The 25,343-nt window shown below is 46.1% G+C and overlaps 1 protein-coding gene across 1 annotated transcript in view; it reads right to left on the bottom strand.

Annotated features, from left to right (window-relative positions):
* Positions 1–25,343, bottom strand: part of LAMB2 (laminin subunit beta 2) — a 3,750,789-nt gene that overhangs the window by 3,192,418 nt on the left and 533,028 nt on the right. The window contains exon 2 of the mRNA XM_044078730.1: positions 24,223–24,392. Coding sequence (XP_043934665.1) covers positions 24,223–24,392 — 170 coding nt within the window. The remainder of the gene's footprint in view (positions 1–24,222; positions 24,393–25,343) is intronic.

The following is a 25,343-nucleotide window of genomic DNA, read 5'->3' as shown; positions in this document are numbered from 1 at the left end:
TGTTGTGGAAGATCTAGGAATTCCCTGAGTCTCTTTTTAGACTGAGGGTAGTCATGGCTCTCCCATTGGACATGCTCCCTTAAGGTATGAAGGGTTTCCCTAAAGGAAATATCATCTGGGGGAGAGGCTGAAGGGATGGAATCATCTGCATCAGAATCCTCAAAAGTAGAGAGGGGTTGCATGTCTTCTTATTCAGACAAAACTACAGGGGACAGATCTCTTGCTTCCCCTGATTAGCATGATAAGGTCTTCCACCATTTTAAGCATTTGAGACTGAGGCAAGGAAGCAGGTGCCTGAAAGTCGGTCGTCGGTTTCTTGGGTGAGGTTCGTACCCTAGGCCTTATAAACTCGGTCGTTTTTAAAAGAACGGTAGTCGTGAAAGAAGATGTCGGTTTCTGTCGGGAATCGGTAGTGCAAAGGACTTCCTCAGGAGCCGGTGCCTGCTCAGCGGCTCTGGACCCATCCAAGGTACAGATGACCGCAGGATCCTTAGTTGAAGAAGAGTTTTGCGGCATACTCAGAAAGGGTCTTGGTAGCGGCCTACGAATCCACAGACATGGGCATCTGGGACTGCGAAAGCGCCTCACTGAGGGCCAGAGAACTGACAACTTAACGTAAGCATCGTCGGTAGGTTTGGACCTGTGCGGTCTGTCTCTGTCTTTATCTTTACGTTTTTGGAAGATCTGCTGTCGGATGGCTTACCGAAGCCATATCAGAATTCAAGGATTGTCTGTGAAAATATCTGGCTACAATAAGGGCCTGACGACGTATAGTTCTGGCATTGAAAAAAGCACAGACGCGACAACGGGGGATGTCGTGGTCTGGTCCTAAACAAGTGATGCAGAAAGAATGGACGTCACGGTGTGGTATTTGCTTTCCACAGGCGAGACAATTAACTTTTCTGACATCAGTTAGTGCAAGAAAAAAGGATCCCCAATGGGGTACTTAGCTTTAGAAGACTTCAACTTCAATTTAGTAGATGAAATTTAGGTAGCGGCCAACTGGCACTTGTGCGAACTGCTTCTGCTTCGGGCTCCATGGCAAGAAAGACTGATGTAATGGCGTCGGCTGCCTTACTTTATACTGACAGCAATCTTGAAGCGACAGCAACCGACGCAGAAATACTAAGCCTCTGGTATTCGGGCCGGCCGATGGCTTCCCTGGCAGGGATAACCCAAATGTGATGACTGCAACACTGAAACACGAAGAAAATCAAATAATTCCTGGCTTGGATGAGTTGATGCCTGGTTAGGGCATCAGAAGCCAGTCATCCAAGTAGGGAAACACTCGGATTCCTTGCAGTCTCAGGTGAGCTGCGACTACGGCCATGCACTTGGTAACAACCATGGGGGGGTTGTGGTGAGTCCAAAGGGCAGAGCCTTGTATTGATAATGACTGGCTCCCAGCCTGAAGCGCAAATGACTCCTGGACCACCTCTCTATTTTGATGTGATAGTACACGTCTTATAAGTCTATCGAACACATCCAATCATCCTTCCACAACAGCAGTAGGCCGGACTGAACCGTAACCATCAGGAACTTTGCCTTTTTTACATACAAGTTTAGAATGTTTAGATCCAGAAAGGGTCTCAGGTCCCCGGTTTTCTTTGGTACTAAAAAGAAATGGGATTAAGTTCCGAATCCTTTCTGATTGGTCAGGACCGCTTGGATGGCTCTCGTTTGCTGCATCTTCCGAACCTCTGCTACTGTGTACTCTCTCTGACTTGGTGGAACTTCAGGGAGTTTCATTTGCTTTTTTGGGGGAGACAATGAAAAAGGGATGTAGTATCCTATGGACATTATGCAGAGCACCCAGGCATTTTTTGTGAGTTTGGTCCAAGTGCTTCACTGCAGTGAAATTTAACCCCTGGCTGCTTCCAGAGTACAGCAGTAAGGCAGTGCTTCAGGAGCGCTGCTAGGACTGGTCAGAGAATGGTTCTCTGAAACCCTGACCCTGCAGATCCCCTCTGCCATTAGGGCGGCATCTCCCAGTGAAATTTTCCCACTGTCTTTAGAGGAAGATTCCCCTCGTTGCTCCTGGGAAGGACCAAGGGACTTACAGAACCAATTTATTCTACCACCTCACTGATTTCTCAAAAACATAGGCTGAGGGGAAGAAAACCAGACCCCAATGGCAGACAGAGTCTTCCCTTCCTGTTCACTGTGGGTCAGGGTCTCTTTGACTGATGGCCCGAACAAAGAGGAGCCATCAAAAGGGACGCTGACAAAGGATGCCTTGAAAGGCTCCCCAAAATCACAAAGCCTCATCCTGGCAGGCCTTCTAATCGCAATGCCTGAGGCGGCTGCCCATGAGGCAACCTCCACAGCATGGGAGATAAGCCTCATGGAAGAATTAGACAGAGAGCTACTGGGTGACTTCAACTATCCAAACATTGACTGGGAAAACTACTCAAGCTCAAACACCCTAGCCCAATGCTTCCTTGAGTTTATAAACTCAAACGCCCTTGAACAGCTGGTCACCACTCCCACAAGAGGTGACAACATACTGGACCTGGTCATCACCAACATGGGGAACCTATGTTCCACACCTGAGGTAAACTTGTCATTGGTAAGATCAGATCACAAACTAATCACACTGGACATCCACATCCTGACCCCCCCCAGTCAAGGAAATCAAGGTAAAAAACTTCTCTAAAGCCAACTTCACACTCCTCAAGACCGAGGTGGGAAGTTTCAAAGCTCCCAATCAAATGGAAAATGATGATCCATCGGCAGAATCCTTTACAAGTGCATTCTATGAACACCTTCAAGAATGCATGGACCGAGGCATCCCAAATAAAACCAAGACCAACTCCTCAAAAAAGAGGAAGCCAGTCTGGTGGACCCCAGCCATAAATAAACTTTACAACAGAAGGAGGAAATTCCTGCAAGATAGAACAAAATCCCAAAATAAGAAGGCATCTCTGATTAACATCAGTAAAAAACTGCGCTCCCTCATTAAATCACCCAAGGCCAACTTCGAAAGAAAAATAGCCAATGACTCTAAGGATAACCACAAGGCCTTCTTTAACTATGTCAAGAGTCTAGGGGCAAACTCTCAGATATGCTCTGAGCTAGTGCATAATGGCCATAAATACAATGAAGCAACAGACATTGCCAACATCCTGGCTGACAAGTTCAGTGCAAACTTCACCCCCCCCTCTCCACCAAAAGGGCTAGCACCCATCCCAGAAGAATGTGGTGCTCCAGATATCTCAGACACACATGTAAAGACAGCCCTTGCAAAGGCCAAAAACACAGCATCAATTGGACCAGATGCTATCCCAGGTTCTGTCTTAAACGAGCTTCAAAATGAACTAACCCCCCATCTCAAATCACTATTCAAACTCAGCCTCTCTACAGGCTATGTACCCAAAGAATGGCGTACAGCAACAGTCGTACCACTCCACAAAGGTGGTGCCACAACTGACTCTGGGAACTATCACCCTATAAGCTTGACTAGCTTGGTCTGCAAAGCCATGGAATGTATTATCATGGAGCTCATTAACAGGGACACTGGGAAAGTACAGTTTTGTACCTACCATAAATGTAGATGTTCGAGTGTATACCCTGCTGCAGTCATCACACTTGGGTTATCCTGCCATCAGGCGGTCCCGCAGTCAGCCTGAATTCCAAAGTCTCGGTCCGGCGTCGGTTGCGGTCACCTCCTCCCTGATGTCAGTGCGCCAGGGGTATATCAGAGGCACCTGACGCCATTTTCTTCAGTTTTTCTTGCCCTAGATGTCAGGTGCCCCTAATAGGTAGGCAAAAAAAAAAAAAAAAAAAAAAATATATATATATATATATATATATATACATACATATAGCTATATGAAAAAATAAAACAAAACCCTTAGGCACAAGTAAATACACCACAGAGGTAGTATAGGATAGAGTGGTAGAGATAAGTTCAGCTAGTTCAGAGGGGATGGAGGGAGGGTAACCTGGACTGGAGCAGGGTATACACTCGAACATCTACATTTATGGTAGGTACAAAACTGTACTATGTTCATCGTATTACCCTGATGTAGTCATCACACTTGGGTAGAATCCCAAAGCTAAGGATGGGAGGTGGAGTCAAACAGGGTTAGAGGAGGCTAGAAGGCCCTGCAAAACTGCAGTGGCGCAGCCAGCTCTAGTCTTAGAGTAAAGTGGTAAGTGGTAATGTCTGGTGAAGGTGTGTACTGAACTCCATGTTGCAGCTTCCAGAATATCCTTGGTTGGCACCCCCCTGAGGAAGGCTGTAGATGTAGCTGCTGCCCTGGTAGAGTTGGGCCTTATGGTAGCAGGAACTGTTTTTCCATGGTGGGTGTAGCAAAAACATATGCAATGTCCTATCCATTTGGAAATGGTCTGTTTTGAGATAGCCTTTCCTTGTGATGCTGTAGCATGGGATACAAAAAGCTGGTCAGATTTTCTGAAAACCTTAGTTTTATCCAAGTAGTAACGTAGCTGCCTGTGAATGTCCAAGGAATGCAGGAGTCTTTCATCTTTGTTCTGTGGATTTGGAAAGAAGGTGGGTAAATGGATGGTTTGATTTAGAGCCACACTGGATACCACCTTAGGCATAAAGGAGGGGTTAGTTCGTAGAGAAACTCTGTCTTGATGAAAAATGAGGAAAGGCTCTACTGCCATCAGTGCCTGAAGCTCTGAAACTCTTCTAGCTGAAGTAATTGCTAGCAGCAGGCAGTCTTCCATGATATAAACTTTAAGTCAGCTGACAAAGCTGGCTCAAAAGGAGGTAGCGTGAGTTTTTCCAGAACAAACTTGAGGTCCCAAGTAGGTGTTGGTGCTCTCCTGGGAGGCCTAATGTTTTTGGCCCCTCTGAGAAACTGCCTTAGGAGTGGATGTGAAAATAAGGGAGGATCCGTGTTGTAGTGAGTAGAAATAGCTGAGGCATGGATTTTAATAGATGAAAAAGAACGCCCTTTGTGTAACATCTCAGTTAAATATTGCAGAATCTGAAGTATGTCAGGCCGAAAGGTATTTTGGCCTTTAGCTTGCCTTTAGCTTGGTTCCAGGCGCAAAACCTTTTCCATTTGTCTGAGCAGGCTTTCCTGGTGCTGTGCCTCCTGGCCTCCAGAATAACATCCATAAAAGCTTGTGAGAGAGGAGCTGGCTGGTTGCTTAGGTGATTTGCCATGCAGCCAAGTTTAAGGTTTTGAGCTGGCTGTGTAGAATCTGATTGTCTTGCTGTGTGAGCAGGTGGGTAATTTGTGGTAGAATCCATGGTGGGCCCTGGGCCATATTCCTTAATAGTGGGTTAAGAGTGCTGGCGTGGCCAGTCTGCGGAAATGAGTATCATTCGGGGTCTCTCCATCCTGACTTTCAGTAGCACCTTTGTGAGAAGGGGTAATAGTGGAAAGGCATATACTGTTAGCATTTTCCAACTGAATGAGAGTGCGTCCACTTTCCAAGCTTGATGGTGAAAAGTCCTTGTGCAAAATTTTGTTAGCTGATAGTTTTGAGGGCTGGCAAACAGGTCTATGTCTGGGAGCCCCCATTTTTGAGAAATCATTGCGAATACTTGTGGATCCAGTTTCCACTCATGGGGATCCATGATGTTTCTGCTTAGGTCGTCTGCCAATGTGTTCTTTTTTCCTGGCAGGAATTGAGCTTGTAATTGAACTTGGTAAGCCAGTGCTGTGTTCCACAAGGTCATTGCTTGCCTGCATAGAGGGTAGGAGTGTGTACCCCCTTGTTTGTTTATGTACCACATTACTGTGGTGTTGTCTGTCCTTATGATAAGCTGTCCTGGATGTAAGAGGTCCTTGAAGGCTGTCAGAGCATTTTGTACAGCTAGCATTTCTTTTTGATTGACGTGCAGATTCCTTTGATCTGCAGTCCATATGCCTTGAATGCACCGTCCTGCCATGTGTGCCCCCCAGGCATAGTCCGATGCATCTGTTGTCATAGTTTGCCTGGCTGGGGGTAGGGTGAAAGGCTGACCCTTGTTGAGGTGACATGCCTGTGACCACCACAGAAACTCCTGTTGAAGGCAGGGAATGAGAGGTATCATTGTTTCCAAGCTGTGGCAGTGTTGAGTCCATACGCTTTTTAGGTACCATTGTAATTTCCTCATATGCAGTTTTGCAAATGGTATTAGTAGTATGCAAGATGCCATGAAGCCCAAGGCCTGCAGAATTTTTCTTGCAGGGAGTTGGGTCTTTGTTGCCATTGTTCTGAAGTATTGAGTTAATTGTAGTTGTTTGTCTGGCGTGAGATAAGCCATCTGGGCCGTTGTATTCAAGCTGGCACCTAGGAATGTCATATTTTGTGAGGGCACTAGTTTTGATTTCTTTTCGTTTACTGTGTACCGTAGGCAACTTAGAAGATGTTTTACAAAAGCCAGGTGTTGTAAGAGAATGTCCTTGCTTTCTGCTTGGATGAGACAGTCATCCAGGTATGGGTATATTTGAATTCCTCTTTGTCTGCAGTATGCAATTACTGGTGCCAGGCATTTTGTGAAGACCCTGGGAGCAGTAGATAAGCCAAAGGGCAGTGCAGAGAATTGGTAATGGGTTGAACCTGCAATGAAATGGAGGTATCTTCTGCAATTTTGTCTGATAGGGACATGCGGGTATGCCTCCTTGAGGTCCAACGTTACTAGCCAAGCTTTCTTGCCCAACATGGGAAGAAGCTGCTGTAGTGTTAGCATCTTGAATTTGGGTACTTGCAAGAAGGTGTTTAAAATTGAAAGGTCCAGAATGGGTCTCCAAGCATTGTCCTTTCTGGGGACTAGAAAGAGCCTTGAGTAAAATCCTTGGCCTTGCTCCTGTGTAGGTACCAGTTGAATGGCTCTCATGTCCGCGAGAGCTGTAATTTGTTTTTGTGCCTCTGCCCATTGATTTTGTGGCAGGTTTGGCATTCCTTTTATCCTTGGCAAGGTGTGGAAATGGAATCTGTATCCGTGTGAGATAATGTCTAGGACCCATTTGTCCTTTGTGACAATGTGCCAGTTGTCTGCAAAAAGTGCTAATTTTCCTCCCAAGGGAGCTGCCAAGAGAGTTTTGCTTGGCAGTTTGAGGTTTAAGTCATTGTGTTTGCCTTCTAGTAGTTTGGGACTTGTCTTCTCCTCCCTTCTGTGTTGCAGTGCCCCAATGGCGAGGTTTGTAAGGGATTTGTGCTTGTCCTCTGCCCCTTGGGTGCATGTATTTACCCCTCTGTGGTCTATCAGAAGCTGGAAAGGACCAATTTTTTGTTGGCCAATTTCTGCTGAAGCATGGGGGATGTACCTGTAAGAAATCTTTGACCGTCTGCATAGATTTTGCCTTATCCTCCATTTTCTTCTTTAACCCCAAATAAGACATCCTGCTGTAAGGGTGCATCCAGTAACTTTGCTTTAACATGATCAGGCAGAGATTGTTCCTTTAACCAAGCATGCCTACGTATAACAGACCCAGTAACAGCTGCTCTAGAGGAAGCTTCCAAGGCATCAAAACCACATTGTAAAGTATGTTTGCCCATCTGTTCAGCTGCATGCAACCGATCTTGCATTTCCTTGAATTCAGACTGTTGAGGGTGCGTGCCCATCTTTTGTTTTATTTGAGACATTAGGAATTGCTGGTATTTAAGCATGTGAAATTGACAATTTAGTGCTCTTGTAGCTAGAGTAGCTGAGGTGTAAACCTTCTTCCCCCACCTATCTAGTGCTCTGGAGTCCCTTTCAGAGGGTACAGGATTTTTAGCCATAGAAGCCTTAGCCCCCTTGGGACCCTAGGAGATTGTCTCTGGATCAGCAACAGGGCTTTTGTATAGGAATTTGTGTGAGTCAGACACTCTATAGTATCTATCTGGTTTGGCTGGAGCAGGAGGCAGAGAATCTGGATTTAGACTAGATTCTAAGAAAACATCATCCACAAAGTCCAAAACTGGGGGATAGCAAATGGTCTGTGCTGGGGGTGTAAAAGAAACTCTCGGAGCCTTTTCTTTGAGTCGGAGTAGTCCTGACCTTCCCAGTGGAAATGTTCCCTCATGGTATGTAAGGTTTCCCCAAACAAATAATCTTCAGGGGGAGAAGCTGAGGGAATGGAGTCTTCAGCATCAGAATCTTCATAAGGGGGAAAGGAGTAATCCTGTTCCTCAGAGGAGCCTGAGGAAACAGACACTTGATCAGAGGAGGCATAATCCTCCTCTTGTCTAGGCCTTTTGTCAGGGGGGAGGGGGTTGGGAACCCCTGATCAAAGAAATCAAATCTTCAGCCAATTTAAGCATCTGTTTCTTAGGCATAGGGCCTTGACCTGGAGACTGAAGTGTAGGCTTTTTTGGTTTTAGAGGAGTCTTAAGCTTAGCATAAGATTTTATGGTGAGAGTAGTCTGTCTGAAGACACCTTCAGAAACCGAAGGTGTTTCATCAGCACCGGCTTCCCCTACTGCAATGTCGTCGGTAGGGCCTAAAGAAAATGGCTGCGTCGGCCTAGAACTCTTTGCTGAGGGATCCGAAGTGGTCTGGGGATCCAATTCAGCGGTAGCCAGGGGCTGCATAGGCCCCTCACTGAAAACCGGCGACCGGCCCAGCTGAAGCCTCGGAGTCTGGCTTGGATCTAGGCTGCCTGTCTTTATCTTTGCGTTTTTTTATGCACGCCGGTAGTCGGTTGCTCCGACGGCATAGTGTAATTAAATTTTCTACCGAAGTAGTGTCGTGCGAAATCAAAGCGTCGCTTTATAGTTCGCTTATTGAACCTAGCACAAAACCGACAACCAGTGACGGCATGGTCTGGGCCTAGGCAAGGTATACAAAAAGAATGAAAGTTCTTATGAGGTATTTGCTTCCCACAAGAAATGCAATTGTTAACTTTTTCTGACATCGGACTGAGGCAAGAAAAGGTTCCCCAACGGGGTACTTAGCTTTGAAGACTTCGGACTGAAATTCGATTCGAAAATCTCAGGTGTCAGCCGACCGGCATTTGCGAACTGCTTCTGCTTCGGGCACCACACAGCAAGAAAGACTGAAGAAAATGGCGTTGGATGCCTCTTATATACCCCTGGCACTCTGACATCAGGGAGGAGGCGACAGCAACCGACGCCGGACCGAGACTTTGGAATTCGGGCCGACTGCGGGACCGCCTGATGGCAGGATAACCCAAGTGTGATGACTGCAGCAGGGTAACACGATGAACATCCTCCAGACACAGGACCCCACCCAGTTCGGCTTTGTTAAAGGCAGATCTTGCCTCCTGAACTTGGTCGACTTCTTCGAAACACTCACCAAGGCCATAGATGAAGGGAAGGTGGTCCACACAGCATATCTGGACCTTGCTAAGGCGCTCGACACTATCCCACACTCAGGAATCATAGACAAACACACCAGCTTAAATATCAACCCCCATGTCACGAGATGGGTTGCCAATTGGCTCTCAGACAGAACCCACATGGTAAGAGTGGCAGGCGTCATGTCTGACTCTAAACCAGTCACAAGCAGAGTCCCTCAGGGCTCAGTCCTGGGACCCCTCCTGTTCGGTAAATATTTCTCCGAAGTACAGGCAAAGACGGAGGGACTGTGGCTAACCAAGTTCGCAGATGACTGTAAATTGGGTGCAATAATTGACTCTCCAGCTGAAACAAACATCCTGCAAAAGGGTCTCACAGAGACAAACACCTGGTGTCAAAGTCACGGCCTCAAGCTAAATGCCAAAAAATGCATAGTAATCCCATTTAGGAAAAACAAAGTACCTACAAACTACCACATAGATGGGAATCAACTAAGTACAGAAGAAGTAATTAGGGACCTGGGTACCCAAGTAGATAGCATGCTCTACTTTGATAACCTCATAGCCAAAACGGTCAGGAAATCCTTCTATGTGGTACACCTGATCACAAAGGGTTTCTCATCCAGATCCAAGGAGATGATTGTGCCCCTTTATTCCTCACTCATTAGGCCCATAATAGAGTACAATGCCCCATTTGGGATTTACCTCACTAGACACCTGCAACAACTAGAAAGACCACAGAAGTACCTCACTAAGAGGATTAAGGGCCTTAAACAATTACCCTATGAAGCACGACTAAAAAAGCTCCAGCTCTTCTCAGTTGCTTACCATCTGCTCATAGGTGACCTATGCTTGACCTATAGGGCCATGTCAAACCCTGAACTAATGGACATGCTTCACCTCAAAAAAATGAGAACCCTCAGAACCACTCGTTCTAGCGACTTGAACCTATGTATAACAATAAACAGGACATGCTGGAGGGATAGATTCCTGTCCCAGCAACTCCCCTCACTCTGGAATAGAATCCCAATCCATATTCAACAGAGCTCCTCTCTGACCCTCTTCAAGAGAAATCTTGATGAGTGGATGAGTAATCGTAAGTTCTACCCTGGGATCACTTCAGGAGTCCTGCTGACAGAGGCCCAGGTTGCTAATCTAATGGGAAGGCGAAAGCCATCACTCTGTGGCTAGGCTTATAAATGCCCATGGGCAGATAGCCTAGTACTTACCTATGAACCTATGAATCTAAGAAAGTTGCCAATTGGGGAGATACTTTTTTCAAAGTCCTCCACTGACATGGTCTCGGCTACAGAGTCAGAAAGTTCCTTGACCAGGTCTCAATGCAATCTAGTACAGTGTGCCATACAGTTCAACAGTCTCAACGAGAAAGTGGCTGAGCCATAAACGCGCTTACCAACTCTGTCCATCGCTCTGGAGTCCCTGTTTGGCAGACGGACAGAGGAGCTCTGCTCAGCCAGCTCCTTTTTGGCAGCTGCTGCCACAACCATGGAACACTGGGAACTGTCCAGGGGGAGGTGACAAAAACCTATCTGGCCATTTGAGTACTGGCTCGATCATGTCTGGCTCCTTCCACATCCAGTGGGCCTCTATATCCACAATTTCATCTGCTGGGGGGATAACCCAAGAAGTAGATGGGCCTGTCCTGAAAGCTGCCAAAAACCTTGACTCCTCCAGAGAAGGAGCTTGGCCTGACCAATCACCTGTCTGCCTCAGGAGGTCTAAAATGTCTCCAAAGGAGAAATCTTCCAGTGATGATCTTGGTGATCCTTATCCTTCATCAAAGTCCAAATCCTCAGTGAGGGACTCCGAGGAGTCTATGTGCCTCCTCTTGCATGACTTCTTTTAAGGAACATCCTCTGTGGGATGCTCAGGGTAGGTCTCGGAAGAACAGGGAGCTTCCTGCAAGGGAAGCGTCTGGAGACTCCTCAGAGCAGGCTGACCCTGGACAGGCAAAATAGGCTCAATTCTCTGATCTTAAGAGGGACGATGGGGAGGATCATAGCTCGAGGAGGTCAGGTCTCTGTGAGAAGAGAAAAACCCTCTCCTCAACCTGGAATGCAGATGGACCCAGAGAGTCCCTCCCCAACTCCCCCGAGCCAAAGCAACTGAGGAAGAAAAAGCAAGACCCATGCATCCATGGCTTCCAGGCAGTATTGGACCCCAGCTGTCAATCGCCCAAGCACCGAGAGGAAGGAGTCATTGCCTTGCCCCTCTTCCCGGATCTGATGATGAACTCTCAGATCTGATACCCACTCTGATCCAATGACATCAGAGCAGAAGTTGTCAAGGTGGCTGACTGAGTCGAAGAAGAAAGCCTTCTCGGATCTCACACCGACTATCCCCGGTGGTTAAGATCGTGGAACTCTGATACCGAAGGTCGGATCAGAGAAAGAGACTGTACTGTAACAGGAGCACTCAAAAATCCCAGAGGGGATGGAGAGGGCAATACCCCCATCTGGATCTGAGTCTTGAGGATCTTCCTTATCATCCTGTCCACATCAATTTCTGAAAGGCTCCTAAAAGATCTCAAAGAAGCAAAAGACCCTGCTGAGGAGTGTCTGTCTGAGGTTTGAAGTATCTTAGATGGTATTGTAGGGGATTCCGACCTAACAGTGAACTCTGGGGTCTGGCTCCGAGCACTCGAATCCAAGGTAAAGGTAGAAGGCCTACGGGAGGACCTCTGCAGTGAAGAATTACTGGGATCCAAGGAATGCCTCTGAACTATCAGTGCAGAAGTAGATCTCGAATCTGACAATGTCGGATCCAAATGTTTCGACATTTTGGCAAGAGGCTCTGACAAAGCCCTGGGGCACTCTTGGAGAAGATTTGAGCCCTTGGAGAGGAAGTATCTGAAGCAGGTAACAGGCCCTTAAGAATCAGCTTGTTTTTTTTGCAATCAGCAATTGTACTAGGGTTAAACCCCTTGCAAATCCAACAAGTTGACCTGAGATGTTCACGCCCTAAGCAATGCACACACCTGCTGCAAGCTTCAGAATGCGGAATCTTGTGTCCACATTCTAAGCAGCACTTGAACCCTGAAGGCTTGCCTGACACTGTAACCACACAAAATCACAGTATACCTGTAACAGCAGCAAGGGAAATGGCACAGAAACAACCTAGATTGCAGCATTAAACAGAAAAGAACTATCATCTACAAAAACTCGCTAGCCAAACAACTACAGAAAAGTACAGTTGTGTACACTTACCATAAATGTACATGTTCGAATGTATTCACTGTTGTAGTCGTCACATTTGGGTTATCCCTGCCAGGGTAGCCCTTGGCCAGCCCGAAAACCAGAGACTTAGCATTTCTGCGTCGGTTGCTGCCACTTGAGGACTGATGTCAGGTCGTCAGTAGCATAAAGTAAAGCAGCCAACGCCATTACATCAGTTTTTCTTGCCCTAACCTGTCAGGAGCCCCCAAGTAGGAGACCAGGCTCTGGTGGCAGAACCCCACCAGTGGAATATAAATACCAATATATCCCTTGTAAGGAGAGGAAAACAATAAGGAATAATGGTAATGAAAGGAGAAACAGAAGAAAAAAAGGATGGAGGGAGGGAAAAGTACAGTTGTGTACACTTACAATAAATGTAGATGTTCGAGTGTATTCGCTGTTGCAGTCATCACACTTGGGTTATCTGCCTGCAGGTAGCCCTCAGTCGGCATGAATACTAGAGTATTGGGATTTCTGCATCGGATGCAGTAATTTCTTACATGACGTCAGGTCATAAAACATGCAGCCGATGCCATTACATCAGTTTTTCTTGCCCCAGATGTCAGGAGCCACCAAAATAGGAAGCAAGTACATGGTGTGGAACATCCCCAGTAAAAAGTAAATACCAATGTTATAAGATATGGCCAAACAAAAAGGATAGGTAGAAGTATAGAGAAGTCAGGGGGCTGGGGGAGGGTAACGAGGACTGCAACAGTGAATACACTCGAACATCTGCATTTATGGTAAGTGTACACAACTTTACTATGTTCTTCGTGTTTCAATGTTGCACTCATCACACTTACGTTGATTCCCAAAGCTGAGGAAGGGTGGAGGCAGTCAAGAAGCATTAGGGCTAGCAAGCAGGCCCTGTAAGACTGCTGTGGCAAATCCAGCTCCGGATTTACAAAAGATAGGTAAGTGGTAATGCTTGGTGAAGGTGTGTACAGAGCTCCAGGTTACAGCTTTCAGGATGTCCCTGGTAGGGACTCCCCTGAGAAATGCTGTAGAGGTTGATGTAGCCCTAGTGGAATGTGTTCTGATCCCCTCTGGGGTAGGTTTCCCATGATGTTTGTAGCAGAAATGGATGCAGTGTGCTATCCATTTAGAAATTGTTTGCTTTGAAATGGCCCTGCCCTCTGCCCCTGTAGCAAAGCTGACTAGCAGCTGGTTAGATTTTCTGAAAGGTTTAGTCCTGTCCAGATAGAACCTAAGCTGCCTGTGCACGTCCAGGGAGTGTAGGATCCTTTCCCCTTTATTCTGAGGATTAGGAAAAAAGGTTAGCAAATGAATGGATTGGTTTAAAGCCACAATAGATACCACCTTGGGCATAAATGATAGGTTAGTCCTGAGGGAAACCCTGTCTGCATGGAAGATAATGAAGGGTTCCACGGCCATAAGGGCCTACAATTCAGGGACTCTTGCTGAAGTGGTGGCTAGAAGTAAAGCTGTTTTCAAGGAGAGGAAATTTAACTCTGCTCTAGCAGCCGGTTCAAAGGGTGGAAGTGTGAGCTTCTCCAATACAAAGTTAAGGTCCCAGGCTGGAGTTGGAGCTCTCCTGGTGGGGTTTTAAAATTTTGTCTCCTCTCAGGAACTGTTTGACCAGAGGATGAGAGAAGAGGGGTGGCTCAGTATTATAATGAGCTGAGATGGCAGAGACATGAATCTTAATTGAAGAGAAGGATAGGCCTTTGTGAAACATTTCTGTTAAGTAATTTAGTATATGAGGTAAGCTGGGCATAGCTGTGTCCATTCCCTGAGACTGGCTCCAAGAACAGTATCTTTTCCACTTTTCTGAATAATATTTTCTAGTACTAGGCCTCCTTGCCTCAAGGATGACATCCAGCACCTGCTTACAGAGAGTTACTGGTGATGAGTTCAAGGGATGAGCCAGGCTTCTAGGTTCAGGGTTTGTAGCTGAGGATGCAAAGAGGGGCCCTCCTGCTGGGACAGCAAGGAAGGGGTCTGAGGCAGGTGCCATGGTGGCACTACTGTCAGACTGCGCAAAAGTGGGTACCAGTGCTGGCGTGGCCAGTCTGGTGCAATAAGGATTGTCCATGGCTTGTCCTGTTTGATCTTTAGTAGAACCTTCGAGAGGAGGGGCAGAGGGGTAAAGGCATAGATTGAGACGTTTTCCCATGTAAAGGACTGGGCATCCACTTTCCATGCTTGGCTGTGGGGAGTACTGGTGCAATATTTGCTCAATTGATAGTTCTGCAGGGAAGCAAATAGGCCCACCTCTGGTGCCCCCCACCTGTGGATCAGAAGCTTGAATGATTTGGGTTCCAGTTTCCACTCGTGTGGGTCCATGAGATTTCTGCTTAAGTCGTCTGCCAGTGAATTTAGTTTGCCTGGCAGGAATTGAGAAGGTAGGTGCACTTGATTGCTCAAGGCTGTGTTCCACAGAGCCATGGCTAACCTGCAGAGTGGGTAAGAATGGGTTCCCCCTGCTTGTTTATGTACCTCATAACTGTAGTGTTGTCTGTCTTTATCAATAGTTGCCCTGGAAGAATACGGCATTTGAAGGCTGTCAGAGCATTCTGTACAGCTAACATTTATTTTTGATTGATATGCAGGTGCATTTGCTTTGGGCTCCATTTGCCTTGAATGCATTGTCCTGCCATGTGAGCCCCCATCCATAGTCTGATGCGTCTGTTGTTAAGGTTTGGGTGGCAGGGGGTTGAGTGTAAGGGAGTCCCTTGTCATGGTAGCAGGCCTCTGCTCACCAAAGGAACTCTGTCCTTAGGCAAGGAATGATAGGAATCATTGTTTTCCAGATCCTGAGAATGTTGACACCAGAGACTTTTTAAGTACCATTGAAGTTTCCTCATATGCAGTCTTGCATATGGAATTAGTAGAATGCAAGAGGCCATGAACCCTAGGGCGTGCAGTATTTTTCTTGCGGATAGCTGGGTTTGCTGGAGTAGCAATTCCTGACTGTCCGCCTGAATCAGGCAATCGTCCAACTATGGAAAAATTTGAATTTTTCTCTGCCTGCAATATGCAATGGCTGCAGCGAGGCATTTTCTGACAACCCTGGATGCAGTAGATAAGCCAAAGGGAAGTGCAGAGAACTGATAGTGCATAGAGCCTGCTCTGAAACATAGATATTTCCTGCAAGATTCCCTTATGGGGATGTGTAGATAAGCTTCTTTTAAAGTCTAGGGTGGCTAGCCAGGAGTCCCTGGCTAGCATAGGAAGCAGGTGTTGGAGAGAAAGCATTTTGAATCTTGGAACCACCAGGAAGGTGTTGAGAATAGACAGATCCAGGATAGGGCACCAAGAGTTTTCTTTTCTGGCTACCAGAAACAGTCTGGAGTAAAAACCTTGTCCCCTTTGCTCTGCTGGGACAGGCTGATTAGCCTTGATACTGAGAAGAGAAAGTACTTGCTTTTGGTCCTCTGCCCACTGGTTTGGGGGGAGGTCTGGCCATCCGCTTGGGAATGGCAGTGAGTGGAAGTAGAATCTGTATCCCTGGGGGTACAATGTTCAAGACCCTTCTGTCCTGGGTAATGTACTCCCAGTTTTTTGCATGCAGGGCTAGTTTTCCTCCTAAGGGTGCAAGTACTTGGGCAAGGATTGGAAGAATTAAGGATAAGTCATTGTGAAATTTTAACATAGGATGGTGGATTACTACTCCATGTTTTTGAGGTGGGAGCACTCCATTGTTTAGATCTGTGCATACCCTGAGACTGTAGTCTTGGTGGTCTGCTGCCCCTGGGTTTGGACTGAGACTGTCTGGGAGGGACTGGAAAAGACCAGTTTTTAGAAGATCAATGCCTACTGAATTTAGGTGGCTGTACCTGTACGAAATCTTTAACAGTTTGTATAGATTCAGACTTTTCCTCCATCTTTTTGAGGACTTCTTCTGCTTTAGTGCCAAACAGACGTTCCTGGTTTAATGGAGCATCTGGTAATTTTGCTTTGACATGGTCTGGCAAGATTTGTTCCTTAAGCCAAGCATGCCTTCTAAGAACAGACCCAGTGACAGCAGCCCTGCAAGATGCTTCTAAGCCATCAAAACCACATTGCAAAGTATGTTTTCCAACTTGGTTAGCAGAATGCATTAACTCTTGTAAAGCTTTATGTTCTGCACAATCAGGAATCAAACTCGTTTTCTGTTTAATTAGTTCCATAATATGTTGCTGATACTTTAACATATGAAACTGAAAATTTAAAGCCCTGATGGCAAGAGTTGCAGAGGTGTATACCTTGTTACCCCACCTGTCTAAAACCATAGAATCCCTGTATGAAGGGGTAGGGTTTTTGGCTGTTGTAGTCTTAATGCCTTTAGGTCCCTGGGAAATGGTCTCTTGATCCGCAGCAGGATTCTTAAAGAGGAATTTGTGAGAGTCAGGTACTATGTGGTACCTGTTAGGTTTCCTGGGAGCTGGGGCAAAGTGTCAGGCTGGATTCCATAAAGACATCATCTACAATTTCCAGAACAGGAGGGATAGCTAAAGGCCTGTACTGAGGCAAGTTTAAAAATTCCCTGAGTCTCTTTTTGGACTGTGGGTAGTCCTGGCACTCCCAGCAGAAATGCTCTCTGAGGGTATGCAGGGATTCACCAAAAGAAAAATCTTCTGGTGAGGAAGCAGAGGGAATGGAATCCTCTGCATCAGAATCCTCATAGGTAAATAAAGGTATGTCCTGGTAATCAGAAGGGTCAGAGTCATTGGACTCATGATCTGAAGAATCAGAAGGAAAATAGTTCTTGGTCTTTTTGAGGGGTAAGGCTGGCTTCCCCTAATTAAAGTAATAAGGTCTTCAGCCATTCTAAACATTTGTTTCTGTGGTATGTTGTCCTGAGAATGCACTTTGGTCGTCGGTTTCCTAGGCGTAGTGCGAACTCTGGGCCTGAGAAATTTAGTATTTTTGGTTTGAAACAAAGTAGACGGTTTAATATGAATATTGAAAGGCCTGAATACACCCTCAGAAGCCAGTGCCTGCATAGCGGCTCCGGACCCATCCAAGGTACAGACATCTGCAGGTTCCATAGTCAAAGTAGCATCTCACGGCATACCGGACTCCAAATGGGTCTCAATAGAGGCCTGCGAATCTGTAGAAGAGGATATCAGGGGCTGCAAAAGCGCCTCACTGAGTACCAGTGGACTGGCGACTAGCTTAACGGAAGCGTCGTCGGCAGTTTTGGACCTGTGGTCTGTCTCTGCCTTTATCCTTATGTTTTTTCTGAAGATCGGTAGTTAGATGGCTTATCAAAGCCATTTCGGAATATGGAGAACAAAAGAATTTAGCAACAAAAATAGCCCAAAGACAAATAGTTCGGGTGTTGAACAAGGCACAAAATGACAGCGAGGAACATCGTGGTCTGGGCATAAACAAGTGACACAGTAAGAATGAAAATCTCTGTGAGGTATTTGCTTTCCACAGGCAAGGCAATTATTAATTTTTTCTGACATCGGTTAGAGCAAGAAAAAAGGATCCCCAACAGGGTGCTTATCTTTTAGACTTCAGGTCTGAAACTCAAAAAACGAAAATTTCAGGAGGCAGCCGACCGGCACTTGCAAACTGCTTCTGCTTCTGACTCTGCTCAGCAAGAAAAGCTGATGTAATGACATAGGTTGCATGTTTTATACCTCTGACGACCTGACGTCATGGAAGAAGAGACAGCAACTGAAGCAGAAATCCCAATTCTCTGGTATTCAGGCCGACTGAGGGCTACCTGCAGGCAGATAACCCAAGTGTGATGACTGCAACAGTGAAACACGAAGAACATCCAGGACTGCAACAGTGAATACACTCGAACATCTACATTTATGGTAAGTGTACACAACTGTACTACACTCTTCGTGTTGCACTGTTGCAGTCATCACATTTGGGTTGATTCCAAAAGCTGAGGAAATGGGTGGAGGCAGTCAAGGAAACTAGGGGCTGGCTAGGATGCCCTGCAAGACTGCAGAGGCAAACCTTACCCTGGATTTGGAGAAGGCAGGCAGGTGGTAATGCTTGGTAAAAGTGCGAACAGATGTCCAGGTGGCAACCTCCAGGATGTCCCTAGTGGGGACTCCTCTGAGGAAAGCTGCAGAGGTGGAGGCTGCTCTGGTGGACTGTGTCCTGACCCCCTTGGGGGGAGGCTTTTCATGCTGTTTGTAGCAGAAATGGATGCAGTGTGCTATCTATTTGGAAATGGTTTGTTTGGAGATGGCTTTGCCTTCTGCCCCTGTAGCAAAGCTAACCAGCAATTGATCAGACTTTCTGAAGGATTTAGTCCTATCTAGATAGAATCTGAGCTGTCTGTGCACATCTTGTTCTGGGGATTAGGAAAAAAGGTGGGCAAGTGAATGGAATGGTTGAGAGCCACACTGGACAACACCTTGGGCATGAAGGATGGGTTAGTTCTGAGGGATACCCTGTCTGCATGGAAGATGATGAAGGGTTCCACAGCCATGAGTACTTGCAGCTCAGAGACTCTTCTGGCTGAATTGATGGCCAGAAGGAATGCTGTCTTCCAGGAGAGATATTTTAGCTCTGGAGAAGAAGCTGGCTCGAAAGTGAGCAAGGTAAGTTTTCCAGTACAAAGTTAAGGTCCCAAACTGGTGTTGGTGCCCTTCTGGTTGGCCTCAAGTTGCTAGCCCCTCTTAGGAATTGTTTCATCAAAGGGTGTGAGAAAAGGGGCTGCTCAGTGGGAAAATGAGCAGAAATAGCAGAGGCATGAATTTTTATAGAGGAGAGAGAGGTCATTGTGTAGTAGGTCAGCTAAGTACTCCAGGATGAGAGGGAGGGAGGGCTGTGCCATACTGGCTCCTTTAGCCTGGATCCAGGTGCAGAACCTTTTCCATTTATCAGCATAAGGCTTTCTGGTGCTAGATCATCTGGCCTCAAGGATAAATCAGAACCCATTTACTGAGCCTGGCAGATTGGTCCGGGGTTAGAGAATAAGCCAAGCTGCCAAATTGAGTGTCTGCAATTGGGGATGCATGAATTCCCCTTCCCTCTGGGTCAGGAGGTTTGAAATCTGAGGAAGATGACATGGAGGCAGCAGGGAGAGGCTGCACAGCAAGGGGTACCAGTGTTGGTCCTTGGTTTTTCCTCCCTTACTTTGGGCAGTACCCTGGGGATGAGAGGTAGGGGAGGAAAGGCATAGACCGATGGATTGACCCAGGGGAAGGACAGGGCATCCACTTTCCAAGCCATGCAGTGATGTTCCCTGGTGCAGAATGTGCTGAACTGATGGTTGATGTGGGAGGCAAAAATATCGACCTTCAGGGGTTCCCCATTTCTGAGTTACTAGGCTGAAGGAACAAATGTAAAATAAAATAAATAAAATAAATAAGGTACTTCTGTTAAGTTACCACTCATGTGCGTCCAGAATATTTCTGCTTAATTGGTCTGCCAGAGTTGTGAGAGCCTGGTAGGAATTGTGCTAACAGATGTAGTTGCATGGCAGAGGCTGTGTGCCAAAGGGTCATGGCCAGCCTACATAGAGGGTAGGAGTGAGTCCCTCCCTACCTATTGATGTACCACATCACAGTGGTGTTGTTTGTTTTGATCAGGAGAGTCCCTGGAGAGAGAAGGGGCTTGAAAGCTATCAAGGCTTGTTGCACAGCCATCATCTCTTTTTGACTGATGTGCAGAGGGATTTGCTGTGGGCTCCATTAGCCCTGTATGCACCTGCCGTCCAAGTGTGCACCCCAAGCATAGTCTGATGTGTCTGTGGTGAGGGTCTAGGCTGCAGGGGATGGGGAGAAAGGCACTCTCTTGCTGAGGGAGCATGCTGTTGCCCAGCAAAGAAAATCTTTTCTGAGGCAAGGAATTATAGGTAGAAAGGTTTCCAGGTCTTGACAGTGTTGACACCAAAGGCTCTTTAGGTACCATTGAAGTTTCCTCATATGCAGTCTGGCATATGGAATGAGTAGTATGCAAGATGCCATGAACCCCAGAGCTTGTAGGATCTTCCTTGCGGTCAGCTGGGGCCTGGTGGCTAGTTGAGAGAAGTAGGTTGCCAGGAAAATGTGTTTCTCTTGTGTAAGGTATGCCATCTGGGATGCTGTGTTCAGACTTGCTCCCAGGAAGATTATCCTTTGGGTAGGCACCTGCTTGGATTTCTTTTCATTGCTTGTGTACCCTAGAGAGGTTAGGAGGGTCTTTACAAAGGCCAGGTGCCTGAATAAGGCAGTCGTCTAAGTGTGGGTAAATCTGAATATGTCTTTGTCTGCAAAAGGCAATGGCCGAAGCTAGACATTTTGTGAAAATTATGGGAGCAGTAGATAGGCCAAAGGGAAGCTCAGAGAACTGAAAGTGTTGAGATCCTGCCCTGACGTGGAGATTTTTCCTGCATGATTCCCTGATAAGAATGTGGAGGTAGGCCTCTTTTAGATCTAGGGTGGCTAGTCAAGCGTCCTTGGAGAGCATGGGTAGCAGCTGCTGGAGGGTGAGCATTTTTGAATTTTGGGATCACCAGGAAGGCATTTAGAATGGATAGATTGAGGATGGGGCGCCAGGTGCCCTCGTTTCTGGGTACCAGAAATAGTCTGGAGTAGAAACCTTGGCCTATCTGTTGTGCAGGAAAGTGCTCTACTGCCCTCATAGAGAGCAGGGAAAGGACTTGTTTTTGAGCCTCTGCCCACTGGTGGTAGATCTGGGAATGCTTTTGGGGTTGGAAGGGTGTGGAAGGAAAATATGTATCCCTGAGACACAATGTTCAGAACCCAGTGGTCGTTGGTAATGGTGGCCCAGGTGCTTGAGTGAAAGGAGAGCTTTCCTCCTGGGGTAAGTGAAGGTGGGCAGAGAGAGGGGATGGATGAGGTGAGTCATTACCATAAGGGGGTGACTTAGAACTCCCTGGTTTTGAAGTGGAAGCAATCCACTGCTTAGATCTCTGCATTCCCTGTGGCTGCTGTCTGGTGTGGGGGGGGGGGGGTCTGTTTCCACGGGGCCTAGGCTGAGCTGATTTACTGGGAGCAGGAAAGGACCAGTGTTTGGAGGGACAATGCCTGCTGAACCTACGGGGCTGGACCTGCAAGAAATCCTTAACTGCTTGCATAGATTTTGCTTTTTCTTCCATCTTTTTTAAGACATCTTCTGCCTTAGTGCCAAATAAGTTATCTTTGTGCAAGGGGGCACGCAACAATTTAGATTTGACATGGTCTGGCAGGGGCTGTTCCTTAAGCCATGCATGCCTTCTAATGAGAGATCCAGTGACTGCTGCCCTGCAAGAAGCTTCTAGGGCATCAAAATCACAGTACAAGGTGTGTTTAGTTACTTGACTTGCAGAATGCATTAACTCTTGTAAATCTAGAGTCTGCCCAAGCAGGAAAGGAAGACATTTTTTGTTTAAATAGTTCCAAGGTATGTTGCTGAAATTTCAGCATATGGAACTGATAATTTAGTGCCCTGATAGCAAGAGTTGCTGAGGTGTATACTTTTTTATCCCATCTGTCCAATGCTTGGGAATCCCTGTATGAGGGGGTTGGATTCTTAGCAGAGGTTGCTTTAATCCCTTTTGGTCCTTGAGAAAAGACCTCAGGGTCAGCTGTAGGACTTTTAAAAAGATATTTGTGTGAGTCAGGGACTCTGTAGTACCTGTCTGGTTTTCTGGGAGCTGGAGGAAGGGTGCCAGGAGTTAAGCTGTATTCAAGGAAAACATCCTCCACAACATCCAGGACTGGGGGGATGGCCAAGGGTCTGTGTTGTGGAAGATCTAGGAATTCCCTGAGTCTCTTTTTAGACTGAGGGTAGTCTGACTCTCCCATTGAAATGCTCCCGTAAAGTATGCAGAGTTTCCCCAAAGGAAAAATCCTCTGGGGGAGAGGCTGAAGGAATGGAATCCTCATAAAAGGAGAGGGGTTGCATGTCTTCATGTTCAGATGAATCAGATTCATCTGACTCTTGTTCAGACAAAACTACAGGGGCAGATCTCTTTTCCTTTTGGAGGGGGTAGCTTGGCTTCCCCTGATCAGCATGATAAGGCCTTTCACCATTTTAAGCATTTGAGACTAAGGCAAGGTTGCAGCCGCCCGAGAGTGGGTCGTCGGTTTCGTGGGTGTGGTTCATACCCTAGGCCTAAGAAACTCAGTCATTTTTGAAAGAATGGTAGTCGCAAAAGAAGACGGTTTGTGTCGAGATTCGGTAGTGTGAAGGACTTCCTTGGAAGCCGGTGCCTGCTCAGCAGCTTCAGACCCATCCAAGGTAGAGACGACCACAGGATCCTTAGTCGAAGAAGAGTTTTGTGCCATACTGGACTCCAAAAGGGTTTCGGTAACGGCCTGCGAATCAACAGAAATGGGAATCAGGGGCTGCGAAAGCACCTCACTGAGTACTGGAGAACTGACGACTAGCTTAACGGACGTGTGGTCTGTCTCTGTCTTTATCTTTACATTTTTCAGCAGATCTGCTGTCTGATGGCTTACCGAAGCCATATCGGAATTCGAGGACTGTAAGCGAAAATATCTGGCTACAATAAGGGCCCAACAATGGATAGTTTTGGAGTTGAACAAAACACAGAAGTGACAATGGGGGACGTCGTGGTCTGGGCCTAAACAAGTGACGCAGTAAGAGTGGAAGTCTCTGTGTGGTATTTGCTTTCCACAGGCCGGCTGAGGGCTACCCTGGCAGGGATAACCCAAATGTGATGACTGCAACAGTGAAACATGAAGAACATCTACAATAACAAAGGAAACTCTTTTTTTAACAGGCACTAAGCAAAAGTGAAAGGAAAGAGAGAAAGATTCAAGGCTTGAAAAAAGTGCCGGCAGAGAAGAAGTGAAGAATAAGAAAGCTGACCCTGACGCCTGCAAAAACTATAGGGAGGGGAGGACGAGCAGAAAGAGAACCAAGAAAGAAAAACTTAGCTGAAAAGTTTGAAAAAATCACTCTCATCACTCTCCACTCGAGACTGTGGAAAACCACGTCTATCATTGCTGGCGGCAAACAAGATCTGAGGAGGTTGGGTAGCGTGTACAGCATTATGAGCAGAGGGAACAGCTCGAGACTCAGATCCAAGTCTGTGTAAATGCGGCCAAGTCAGATTGGGTTCCTATCAGAACGACGAAAAATCAAAATCTCAAACGCTCTGATGAGCAAAAACGCAGGTAATTGAAATAGATATTGTGAGATCACGGTACAGTGAAGATCAGAAAATTTGTCCTTTCCTCACTGTAGTGCGATCTCGGAGTTGAAATATATTGTGGGGAGTGGGGGGCGCATCCCCCCACAATACTGATTTTCATTACCTGCGTTTTCCCTCATCCGAGCGTTCAAGGTTTTGATTTTTCGTCTATGTAATATAGACCTGTCAGATCCGAGGATCAGATCTGTAAACCATCTGTGAGGAAGAATGAGGAGGACAACATCAGATTAAGCTGTTTTTTTTTTTCCATTTGGGAGGCACTACAGAAGATCAGGCCTCCCAAAGCAATATTAAGTTTGGGAATATTCACTACATATATCTGCCCTTCGTCCTCTCTATCAAATGGCATGAGTGGGTGCTGCATCCTCTTTCTCAAATGGCATGTGTGTAGCTACTTAAACTCTGTCAAAGGATCTTAGGACACTAAATGTACATCCCACCCTCCTCTAGAAAAGAAGAGTTCTTTACATATACTTCTGTTTCTTTCTTGCCCAAAGTATTTGCATTACACCAAATCCATTCCTGAACTAATGTTAAATACTTCTTTCTGCACCACGTTACAAGACAATTTTTAAATGTCCTCCACACATCAGATACCTTTCAAAAAGAGAAGCAAAATACTTCTCCATGCCATAAGATCTACCAAAAAGTGAAATGTTACCGAAGAACTGAATATGAGTAAAGTCCTTACCTGCAGGTGACTGACAATGCAGTATGTCTCCCTCCTACGAAGCCCACAAGTGGATGATGCCTTAAGTTTGTCTGCACGGCCAACTAGTAAATCACCAGTAGCAGGGTAACAGCTGCCATGAGAGCAACCATGTGCAGTGTCGGGGTCCTGAGAAATGGCTCCACTGACAACTGAGTGAAATAAAAATTAACACACTTCATGACAGAGTTCAGGAAGATGCACTGTAGCAAAGCATAGTTGTCACAAAGAACTGACACACGGATGTAGCTGCACTTTGCTACATACTAATCTCAGATGTTAACATTTCATCCACTGTAAAACTTGTATCAAGTGCTATTACTAACCAGTACTACGTAAACAATAAAACAGAAAGTGGCTAATGCCGCCACTAGTCTTCAAGTACTGAGGTCCTGCAGCTGGAGAAACATTATGCTAACACTGGTAGATGGATGTCTTACCTGACACCAGCAAGGTAAAAGCTTCCCCACTGACTAATTACATGCTAGCTATAACTTCTGATTACATAACTTAAAGCAGTACAGTACACTAAAAATAACAGTACAGTAGAGAGTTGATTATTCAAACTAATTGGGACCTAGGGTAGTTCAGATAATTAAAACTGCTTGGATAATCAAACATAACTGAACCGGATAAAAAACTTCTAAAGTTTTGTATTTTTCTGCACACAGGAATACACTTTTCAACCATTCAGCAATCCCAGTGGGCAGTAAAGAATATTTTTCACACACGAGCTGGCTACAAGCTCAAAAAACATGCTCACGCGAATATGTATAATATTTACATATTCAGACTTTATGATTTCTCTTACCTAAAAATTTTGGAAGGCTGGTTCGAATAATTGAAATTTCAGATAATCGATGTTTGGATAACTGACTCTCTACTGTATCAGCTTAGGATCCAGCTGTTCTATCCAGCTAACAAAATATAACAACAATGACCAATTTTTTTTTATTTTGGGCTACCAAGAGACTTGCAAAGGACTGCAAATGTAGTGTCTGAGTTCTGAGTAAAATGACAAAACAGTTTTCTGTGTCTAAGGTAATTTGGACAAACTTTGCTGTGCTGCATAGCATGCATCTGACTAAAACTCTGGTAAATCT

Source organism: Protopterus annectens, chromosome 7.part1 (assembly GCF_019279795.1).
Source record: "Protopterus annectens isolate FY-2018-M chromosome 7.part1, PAN1.0, whole genome shotgun sequence".
NCBI classification, from domain to species: domain Eukaryota; kingdom Metazoa; phylum Chordata; order Ceratodontiformes; family Protopteridae; genus Protopterus; species Protopterus annectens.
This window is presented reverse-complemented; position numbering and strand designations above follow the sequence as displayed.